The 11682-nt window shown below is 43.6% G+C and overlaps 1 protein-coding gene across 1 annotated transcript in view; it reads right to left on the bottom strand.

Annotated features, from left to right (window-relative positions):
* Nucleotides 1-205: 205 nt before the first annotated feature.
* The window catches only part of LOC134444385 (NACHT, LRR and PYD domains-containing protein 14-like), a 72719-nt gene continuing 61242 nt past the window's right edge, over nt 206-11682 (bottom strand). The window contains exons 10-11 of the mRNA XM_063193717.1: nt 3229-3405; nt 206-773 (exon numbers count right to left, since the gene is read on the bottom strand). Of these exons, the coding sequence (XP_063049787.1) occupies nt 752-773; nt 3229-3405 (199 nt within the window). The 3' untranslated portion in view covers nt 206-751. The remainder of the gene's footprint in view (nt 774-3228; nt 3406-11682) is intronic.

Genomic DNA, 11682 nt, shown 5'->3' with positions numbered 1-11682 from the left:
AGTACACCCCTTTTGAAGAGTAATATTTTGCTTACAATGGGAAAGGTTAATAATATGTACATAGTGTACATATTTTTCCACTTTGGTGAAATCATGCGGTGCAACAGCAAGTACACCCCAATGTAAAACAACATTAGAAAAAGACATGAACATGTTTAATATTTAATAGAGGAATTGTGCTGCCGCTGTTTATAATATTTCTATTAGCACATGATCAGATATAGTGATGACAAAGTTGTTTAAAACGTGAATTCTGCTTTAAAGAATATCTCAGCATTCATTCATTCGTTCATACCAATAAACGGAGGGGCAAGCACACATACAGTGATTACAGTCACTAAAAAGTATATACATTATTATAACATATTACAGGAGTTTGTTTTGATTTTGGCATGACTTACAGCGGTTTCCTTTGGCTTTGAATTAACCCCTTAGCACAGAGCCTATGTTATAACCTTACTGTCACCAGAGCCTATGTTATAACCTTACTGTCACCAGAGCCTATGTTATAACCTTACTGTCACCAGAGCCTATGTTATAACCTTACTGTCACCAGAGCCTATGTTACAACCTTACTGTCACCAGAGCCTACTGTATGTTATAACCTCACTGTCACCAAAATTGTAATGGCTATATCTTAATCTATTACTTAAGGCTCTCTGTAATGTCATAGCGATGCTGTTATGATGTAGTTGAGTATTTTCAGCAAATAGTGAATAGGCCAGCTGTCGGCCCCATCTGCACTAAGAGGCTACTTCCCAGTGTTTTCCAAGCTGAAAAAGATATTGAAAACACAAAGATGTAACAATGAGGTATACAGGTATTAAGGTATGACTGTCAATTTAGCAACAGATTACTGACATAGACAGACAGGTAATGAGTGATTAAGGTGGTTAAAGTGTGATGCTGTTAATATTTTACCATAAAAATGGTTTTCTCAACCATAATAAAAATGTGACAATAATGTAGCAAGTTACATTAGAGTATGATTGCCAAGTTAGCAACAGGTTACTGATATAGACAGACAGGTAATGACTGATCAAAGTGTCAAAGTGTGATGCTGTTACATCGCCAGGAATATAATGTCATTATCAATAATAATAATAAGATAATTATGATTTTTTTTCAACTGTAATAGCAATTATTTCAACACAAATAAAGAAAGTATTTCTCAAGACCAATAAGTAATCACAATCTCTTTATAATCACTGATAGATCACTGATTCTTGAGAAAGTGGCTAAAACAGGTTGTAATGTTGACAGAAAAAAACAAAGTGAATTACAAAATGATATGGTATATCCTTGTAGACTAAGGTCTTGGCTTTTCAGAAATGCACAAGGCCAATCTCCCCATTATGTATTTTTTTCAGAAATCAGGCTTTTCTCCGACCATAGCTTGTTTTTTGTCAACACCGTCAGACACAATTAAAAGTTATTAAAATTGTATTGATTTGGTTGCAAATGTATCTGGAGTTTTTAAGTGATTATGTATATTTTTTGGTTCACACATATGCCTTTAAATGTTGAAAATTCACTTTTGTTCTATTTTAATACTGTTTCATGTGTTCTAATTTTAAAATATGTACCGTCAAACGATGCTTACTTAACGCCTAAATACAACAAACAATTTTTTGTAATTTCACAAATATTCCTGTAGGCTTAAATTGGCTATTACTTTGATATTTCAACAACTCCTAAGGAAAATGTTGTAAGCACATTCCTTTAAAATGTCCAAAACTCCTTCTTACGGTGGTGACTTAAGAACTTACGGTGGTGACAGTAATCTGAGAGTGGTGAAAGTGGCCTAATTAGTACCTGCATTTAGCAAAATAAATAGCCCTCTCAAGTCAATGGCATCTTGCATAAACACTTTATTTTTGTGTGTGCACAGTATGAGCATGTCTTTTTACTTCATTAGTTAGATTATCTAGGAAGTAAGCCACTGGTTGTTGAAAATGTGGTAAAAACAGCTTTTAAGTTGTTCAAATCCAAAATATAGAGGTGTATTATCATAGATGTAGGTCTTGGCTGTGCAGTGAATGCATTGGCCAAGCTCCCCATGTTTAACATTTTTCATAAAATACGCTCTTTCTTGTTTTGTCAACAGCGGCAGACAGAATTAGAAGTAAAAACACATGTTTACTGTATTAAAGTGAATTACTTTAACAATTCAACATAACTGTAGACACTTATTGTATGCATATTCTTAATAAAACATGTCAAAAACACGTAAAACATGTGTTTTTTGGTGAACTCCATCAGATGTCACCACCGTCAGGTTTTCTGACAAAAAAACCTCCAAATGCACCTCAGTGGTGGCTAGAGTCTCATTTTGGATCACAATTATTACTAACATGCCTAGTAATGTTTCATTAACCAGCACAATTTAGTAAAATATGGAACAACATGATGAGCAGAACAAAATCTGACGGTGGTGACATCTGACGGTGTGAGACAAAAAAAACACTCTTTTAAATATTATGCATTGTTTGTTCACATTAGCCATTTCATTTTCGCTCTGTTTCTTGGGTGCTTCATACCTTTTCTGAAAAAAATTATATTTATTAACATTAATGTAATACAATACTATTAAAACCCCCGACGGTGTTGACAGTTTATGGTTGGGACAGTACCAGTGTCCAAACAAATTAACAAATTGAGGACAAAATAATAAACTTACAGGAGCTTCAGTGATGGTGAAGTAGGCAGTAGAGCTGAAGGTTTGAAAAGGGGTCCTCAGTAATGAAAATTACCTTGTGCATACCTGATTTTATTGTCTTTTAGAAAAAATCTGACGGTGGTGACCAATATGCTGGACACATTTTGAGCAATCAGTAAATAATAGTAAATATTGTTTTACATCCACTATGTGCACATCTGTAGAACCACTTTAATATGGTCTTCCACATCATGGTGATATTGTTCAATTCTGTTAGTGATTTTTGTATTTTAAGTCAATTGAAATGATGATGCCAGTCCTTGGGACAGGCGTTTTTACAGGGTGTGGACAGGTTTATAGCCATGAAAAGTAATAAAATTACACTTAAATATTTCAAACAACTGTGTATTCGTGTGACAGACCCCTTGGCCATTACCTGGGTTCATTTTGTTTGTGAAAATTTAGTTGATTTTCAACAGAATTAATATTTTACTGCAGGGACATGTTTTTGCCAAACTTTCAAGAATCAGTGAAATATTGCACACATGATGTTGCATGGTTTTACTTACTGTAATTTCTCAAGTCTGTAGTTTGGGTCTTCCACCAGAGCAGAGATCTGCTTGACTGCTGAGGCTCCTAGTTTATTGTAATCTAGATACAGCTCTATGAGGTGTGAGGAGGGGTTTGATGCCAGAGCTGATGTCAGAAGAGCACAACCCTCTTCTGTTACACTGCAATCCCTAAGGCTAGAGAGAGAGAGAGAGACAGAGAGAGAGAGAGAGAGAGAGAGAGAGAGAGAGAGAGAGAGAGAGAGAGAGAGAGAGAGAGAGAGAGAGAGAGAGAGAGAGAAACAGACAGACAGAGAGACAGACGGAAAGACAGAGCACTTCATTAAAGTTACTCAAAGTCTCATGCAGACACACATTGATCACAAGAACTGAAACAAATATGTGCACAGAACCACTGGTATTGACATACACAAACGTCTGTTTTAAAGGGACACGCCACCCCCAGGTGCACAGTCCAGGAAGCACAATGACAAATATCATGTATGCAGGTAGTACTGCCGTGGAGGTAGGCACACTATGGACACACACACACACACACACACACACACACACACACACACACACACACACACACACACACACACACACACACACACACACACACACACACACACACACACACACACACACACACACACACACACACACACACACACACACACTAGAAGTAATCCATATTGTGATATTCCCTTTTCCCCATATCACCCAGCACTAGTGGATACGGTGCAGGAATTAGACACATGGCAGCACAGAGTGCAGAGTTAACACCAGAGTCAGACATGATGCAGACAAAACACCAGAGTCAGACATGATGCAGACAAAACACCAGAGTCAGACATGATGAAGACAAAACACCAGAGTCAGACATGATGCAGACAAAACACCAGAGTCAGACATGATGCAGACAAAACACCAGAGTCAGACATGATGCAGACAAAACACCAGAGTCAGACATGATGCAGACAAAACACCAGAGTCAGACATGATGCAGACAAAACACCAGAGTCAGACATGATGCAGACAAAACACCAGAGTCAGACATGATGCAGACAAAACACCACAATCAGACATGATGCAGACAAAACACCAGAGTCAGATATGATGCAGACAAAACACCAGAGTCAGACATGATGCAGACAAAACACCAGAGTCAGACATGATGCAGACAAAACACCAGAGTCAGACATGATGCAGACACAACACCAGAGTCAGACATGCACTGTAAAAAATGCCTGTTGAAATAACGGCAAAAAACTGTCAAATTGCAACAGTCAGTGACCGTAAAATGTAAAACAATTTATCTCTGTACTAAATATGGCAAGCCACTATTTAGTCAAAAAGCGCTACATAACTTTATTTTTGACAGGTGTCATATGTAGAAAATACTGGACTGTTCTCTGTAAACGAAGATATTGGAAAATACCGTTAAGTGAGATGAAGTAGTCAAGAAACGGTACATAACTTTATTTTTCACTGGTGTCAATATGAGGAAAATACTGAACTGTTCACTGAAAAGAAAATATTGGAAAATACCGTTAAGTGAAGATGAAGTAGTCAAGAAACGGTACATGACTTTATTTTTCACTGGTGTACACATATGTACACAGCAAATTTGCCAGAGTTCGATTGATCAGAGTTAGACTGGTGTTCAGCCAAAATCAAACATCAAACATCAAGAGTTGCAGCAACACTACAGAGTGTTATTTGACTCCTCTGGATCCGAGTTGTTGAGCTAAGAGAGCTAGAGAGTTAATGTTTAACTCCCTTGAGAGTTATGAAAAACATGCCTCCCCAATTTTCAAATGTTTTGGCAACATGAGCAGTAACATAAGTGAACCAAACTCAATCCTCTGTTAGTGAACCAAATTGTGAACCAACAGACAAAGAACTCTGTTCTGCTTTTCTTCACATTGTGTATACTACAAAAAGTAGGTGCTCTTTCTGGTCGTGTTAGGCTTTTTGTCCTCTTTTAGTCCAATAGATCTCTTGTGATTGCACTTGTTCCAGGTGTAACTTGTCAAACCACTGATAGGCTGGTTGTAACAGGCAGAGTTTGATGTCAACACGCTATTTGTAGCCATCAATGAGTATTAACTTAGAGTACAACCCTCTGCATGTGTTGTAGTTCATCCTGCGAAAAATTCTCCACCGCAATATTTTTTTTCCCTTATTGGACTTTGAGGCTTTGCCATCAGAGTTTTCGATTGAGAGGCAAATTGACACAGTAAACCTCTTCAAAATTCCGAATATATTTTTTTGCATTCCTCCTACCCAACAGAAAGCAATGGAGGTTATAATGAATTGAATATTAATTACTCCACAGAAAACATATTGCCTGTCTGCTTGGCTCCAGGTCATGAAGCTGGCAACTGAATAAACTGTGCAACAGTTAAGGACTGCAAATGGCAACAGTTTGCACATTTTGCAGTAATTCACTGTAACTTATTATTTCTCCGGTAACAGCCTACAGTTTAGCCTCATTTAATGTGTAAAATATACCTATAGGCTAGTATAATCTGAAAAAGTCTACCTGGGACAGTAATCCCTTGAGCTCTTAGAAGTAGCCCAGTCTATTTGAAACTGTCATTCTACCCCATCCAAATCAATCTATCAATCAATTCCTGACCTCACCTGAGTGCTAAGGGCTGTCATGCAATGATTAACTTACTGCCTGCACCTGCCAAATGCTTCATCACTCGGGTCACATGGTTCACTTGAACATGTATTTAAACAGGGACTGTTGCATTGTACTGCTCACTGGTTGCTAGCTAGCTAGCTGGCTGGCTGGCTGTAAGGCCGGCTGGCCGGCTGCTGGCCTGCCCTCACCTGGCCGGCCCGGCTAGCAGGTCACATTGTAAGGGTGGCTGCATGGTGGCTTGCTAACTAGCTTGTTTGTTAGCTTGCTTGCCCCGCTAGCGGTGGCTTTCATTTTCCTTAAGGTTATTTTCAGGCCTTTTTTAAATAAAGAATGGATTTGCATACCCTTCATTGATGATACTAGACTGGTCCACCTGCCTGCACTAGACAATCTGGCAATTGGGCATTTATTTAGTTATCTAATTAAGTTGATGTTTATTGGACTCCAATGAGTAGAATCAGTCTAATCAGTTGTCTGTGATTGCAACTCTATAATTGGACTCACCTGAGTATAATCAGTCCAATCAGTTGTCTGATTGTAACTCTATAATTGAACTCACCTGAATATAATCTGTCCAATCTGTTTTGGCAACCACTGCTGCCATAATTTTACCGTAAAATGTAAAAAAAAAAAATACCGTTATTTATTTAACGGTAGGCTTTGGCAACCACTGCTGCCATAATCTTACCGTAAAATGTAAAAAGGAAATATACCGTTATTTGTTTAAAGGTAGACTTTGGCAACCACTGCTGCCAGCAATGTACCGTAAAAACAACAGTTCTTTTTTTACTGTGTGATGCAGACAAAACGCCAGAGTCAGACATGATGCAGACAAAACGCCAGAGTCAGACATGATGCACACAAAACACAAACATGATGCAGATAAAACACCAACATGATGCAGACAAAATGCCAGTCTGACACACACGTTCCAACATTCAGAGCAGCGCGCGCGCACACACACACACACACACACACACACACACACACACACACACACACACACACACACACACACACACACACACACACACACACACACACACACACACACACACACACACACACACACACGGGTAGATGACGTGACGTGTAAATTTTGCTGTCGCAGGCTCTTAAAATTAAGTAAATTCATGCTTTCAAAATTGTCAATGCTTTAAATGATTAAACTAATGTCGTTGTTGTGAAAAAGTAATGTGTAAGAAATCCAGAGCTTAAATAAGTATACTTAATTTTGAGTCAAATGTCACATTTGTCCTATGGTGTGACTGAGGCAAGCCCGGTTCTCCATATTAAAACATTTTTAAATAAATAATCAAAGCTCAGTCATTTGTCTAAACAACCCTGGCATGTTTTTCAAGGTGTCTATTTTAGCAAGTGGCAATGCTTAATTTTTTTCCTGTTTTTCTGAGACCGTATGGACTTATGAAACTTTGTCACAGAAAATAATGTCCTGTGGTGTGACATCATTTTTTTGGTTAATTCTGTGTATAATGATCTATTGTTGAAGCTCCAGCGGTACATAAATTGTGACTTTAGACCCTTAAGAAGCCAATGGCAAGGGTGGATTTTAGATGTTTCTCTCAGAGTTCTTCAGTCAATCAATTATGTTTTGCTACCACAAGATGTATTAGTTTTGTAGTCCTTTGGTGTGACAGTCATAAAATACATTTTGACAATAGTGTATATTTTTCATATTTTTTTCTTATGTAGATGTATGAAAATGCATCTTACTAAAGGTGAAATTGTATTTCAGTTGGCAACAACATGGCTTTAAATTAACTCAAAAGCTCAAAAGTCCTATGGTGTGATGGTAAAAGTCCTATGGTGTGATGGTAAAAGTCCTATGGTGTGACACTTTGGAGTATCACACCAAAAGACAAACATGGTGTCAGACAGACAGACGAAGGACCCAGATGCGTCACGTTACACAGAGTTTATTTAGGGGTTCAGGGGGTTGGGAGGTTTGTGTCCTAGAACCTGTGTGTGTGTGTTCCCCAGTGGCCGAGAAGGTTCTTGAGGAGCAGGTGGTGGAGGTCCGGGTTCTCTGGGTCCTGGGGGGGGGGGAACACACACACAACAGGGCAGATCAGGCAAGGCAGCAGTACCGTTCAGGGAAAATCAGAAATCTTGGTCACAAGGCAGAAGGCAGGTCAGAATTACCGGGGGAAGTAGAGAAGTCAGAGTCGAAGGTTCAGGCACGGGTTCAGAGTTCAGGTTTCAGGTTTCAGGATTCAGGATTCGGGGGTTCAGGAGCCAAATGTGAAGAAGCCAGCAAACAGGGGTTCCACTTTCAGACAATCTGACAGAGCGGTACTGGAAGACTGAGGTTTATATGGAGAGTGAGAGGCAGCAGGTGAGCAAGAGACAGCCAATGGTAGCCACAGATCATTAACGAGAATCAATTGGGGTCAATAGACAGCAGAGTCAGTGATGGTATGCAGGCAGCAGAGTTACTGCTCGTTAAGTGGCACCAGGTGAGCCTGATTGTGGCAATGACAGGTGAGAGTGAGTGGAAAGTTACCAGATGAGAAGGGAGAGTTGTAGGACCATGACAGAACCCCCCCCTCAAGGGACGGCTCAGAAGTCCCAAAACACTCACCAACACGGGCGGGAGGGGGGGGGGTAGCCGGCGGAGGGTCAAAACTCCTCAGACTGGTCCGTGTCCCCAGCCTCAGGACCAGAATCAGGTTCAGGAACAGGGGTGGACGGAGCAGCGCCATCACGACGAGGACCCCTCGGCCGACCCCTCAGGATTGCAGGCTGGTCCGGGTGCTGGCGATGGAAATCCGCAATGAGAGCGGGGTCCACGATCCTGCTGGCGGGCACCCACACCCTCTCCTCAGGACCATAGCCTTCCCAATCAACAAGGTATTGGATGCCCCTACCCCGCCGCCGTGACCGGAGCAGCCGTCGCACAGTGTAAACAGGACCACCATCAATGAGTCGGGGTGGCGGAGGTGGCGGCACAGCGGGCACCAGAGGGCTCTCATGAACTGGCTTCAGACGTGAGACGTGAAAGGTTGGGTGCACCTTCATGGACCGGGGAAGCCGGAGTCTGACAGCCGACGGATTGATGATTTTCTGGACTGGGAATGGACCGATGAACCTGGGGGCCAGTTTGCGTGACTCCACGCGCAGAGGCAGATCACGGGAGGAAAGCCACACCCTCTGGCCCACCTGGTAGGCGGGAGCAGGAATCCTTCGCCGGTTGGCACTGGCAGTGTAGCTGGCAACGGCTCTCAGAAGGGTGGCACGAGCTTTAGACCACGTCCGACGACAGCGGCGAGCAAAGGCAAGGGCAGATGGACAGGAGGCTCCTCTCTCTTGACTGGCAAACAGGGCCAGCTGATAGCCGTAGACGCACTGGAATCAAAATCAAAGGAAGGGGGAAAATCCAGTGGTGGAGCTGGGGAGAGAGTTGTGTACATATTCTACCCACAACAGATGTTGAGACCAGGCCCGGGGATTACGGGATGCCATGCACCGCAGAGACTTTTCCAGCTCCTGATTCATCCTCTCAGTCTGTCCATTTGACTGCGGGTGAAAACCTGACGTAAGACTGGCAGTAGCTCCGAGAAGACGGCAGAAGTCTTTCCAGAAGGCGGATGCAAACTGTGGGCCCCGGTCAGACACTACATCCCGTGGCAAGCCGTGGATGCGGAACACCTGCTCAAGGACCACCTGGGCTGTCTCTTTGGCAGAGGGCAACTTTGGCAGTGGAACAAAGTGCGCCATCTTGCTGAACCGGTCTACGATGGTCAGGATGACAGTATTACCATCAGAGGGGGGAAGGCCGGTGACAAAGTCAAGCGAGATGTGAGACCAGGGGCGCATGGGTACTGGCAGGGGCTGTAGTAACCCGGCTGGTGGTCGGTTGGAAGACTTGTTCTGGCAGCAGGTATGGCACGCCATGCAAAATTCGCGGATATCCTTCTCCAACGATGGCCACCAGAACCGCTGAGAGAGAAGACGGAGAGTGCGTCCGATACCAGGGTGACAGGCCAGGTTGGAATTGTGCCCCCACTGGATGACCTGGGATCTCAGGTCTGCCGGAACGAAGAGGCGGTTGCTGGGGCACGCACTTGGACTTGGCTGGTTTCTGATAGCCTTTCTCACCTCCTCCTCGATGTTCCAGGTCAGGGTGGCGATGACGCAGGGGTTTGGGAGGATTGGTTCTGGGTCCTCGGAAGACTTGTCATCCTTCTGAAACATGCGTGACAGGGCATCTGGCTTAGCATTGCGTGAGCCGGGACGGTAGGAGAGGGTGAAGTTGAAGCGGGTGAAGAACAAGGACCAGCGACTTTGACGGGGATTCAGTCTCTTTGCTGACCTGATGTACTCCAAGTTCTTGTGGTCCGTCCAGACCAGAAATGGAGTCTTGCACCCCTCCAGCCAGTGGCGCCACTCCTCTAGGGCAAGTTTGACGGCAAGTAACTCTCGGTTGCCGATATCATAGTTCTGCTCGGATGTTGTCAGCCTCCGAGAGAAGAAGGCGCATGGGTGCATCTTGCCATCTTCTGGTGATCGCTGGGATAGCACTGCTCCAACACCAACGTCCGAGGCATCTACTTCCACCACGAACTGCAGGTTCTCGTCTGGCAAGCGGAGGATGGGAGCTGAGGTAAACCGTGTTTTCAACGTCTGAAAGGCTTTATCAGCAGCTGGATTCCACTTAAATGGCTGTTTGGTACTGGTCAGTGCAGTGAGTGGGGCTGCCACGGCGCTGAATCCCCGGATAAACCTCCTGTAGAAGTTGGCGAAGCCTAAAAACTGTTGCAACTTCTTACGGCTCTCGGGGGCTGGCCAAGACGTCACTGCTGAAACCTTGGCTGGGTCCATCTGCATACTACCCTCTGCCACGACATATCCAAGGAAGGACAAAGAGCTGACATGAAATTCACATTTCTCTGCCTTGACATAGAGTGAATTTTTGAGAAGACGGCGAAGTACTGACTGCACATGATGAACGTGTTCAGATTGGTTCTTGGAGAATATTAAAATATCATCCAAGAAAACAAAAACGAACCTGTTCAACATGTCACGAAGGATGTCATTAACCAGGTTCTGGAAAACAGCGGGTGCATTGGTGAGTCCGAAGGGCATGACCAGATATTCGTAATGGCCGGTGGGTGTGTTGAATGCAGTCTTCCACTCGTCCCCCTCTCTCATCCGGACTAGGTGGTATGCATTTCTGAGGTCAAGTTTGGTGAAAATGGTGGCCCCTTGGAGCAGTTCAAAGGCGGAAGACATCAGTGGCAGAGGATAGCGGTTTTTCACAGTGATATCATTCAGACCTCTGTAGTCGATACAAGGCCGGAGGGAGCCATCTTTTTTTCCCCACGAAGAAAAAACCAGCTCCGGCAGGAGAAGATGATGGTCGAATAATTCCACTTGCCAGGGATTCGTTGATATAGTTCTCCATGGCCAGCCTTTCAGGAGCGGAGAGCGAGTAGAGGCGGCCCTTTGGGGGTGATGTTCCGGGTAGGAGGTTGATCGCGCAGTCATATGACCGATGAGGAGGCAGAGAAGTGGCTTTGGTCTTGCTGAAGACCTCCTTGAGATGAAGGTAACAGGCAGGGACGCCGGCTGTATCAGGGGCAGGACAGGTAGCTTTTGAATTGATGGGTAGTGTGGCTCGCTTAAAGCAGGTCTGGTGGCAGTCTTCTCCCCACTCTCGTATTGTGCCAGATCTCCAGTCGAGTTGAGGGTTGTGACGGATGAGCCAAGGATACCCCAGGATGATGGGTTGTGCAGGTGAATTGAGCAGGTGAAAGCTGATAGACTCCTGGTGATTTCCTGAGAGTTCCATGGTA

The sequence above is a fragment of the Engraulis encrasicolus genome, unplaced genomic scaffold, assembly GCF_034702125.1.
Source record: "Engraulis encrasicolus isolate BLACKSEA-1 unplaced genomic scaffold, IST_EnEncr_1.0 scaffold_53_np1212, whole genome shotgun sequence".
In the NCBI taxonomy this organism is placed as follows: Eukaryota; Metazoa; Chordata; class Actinopteri; order Clupeiformes; family Engraulidae; genus Engraulis; species Engraulis encrasicolus.
The sequence above is the reverse complement of the archived record's forward strand: the minus strand, read 5'-3'. Positions and strand labels throughout refer to the sequence as shown.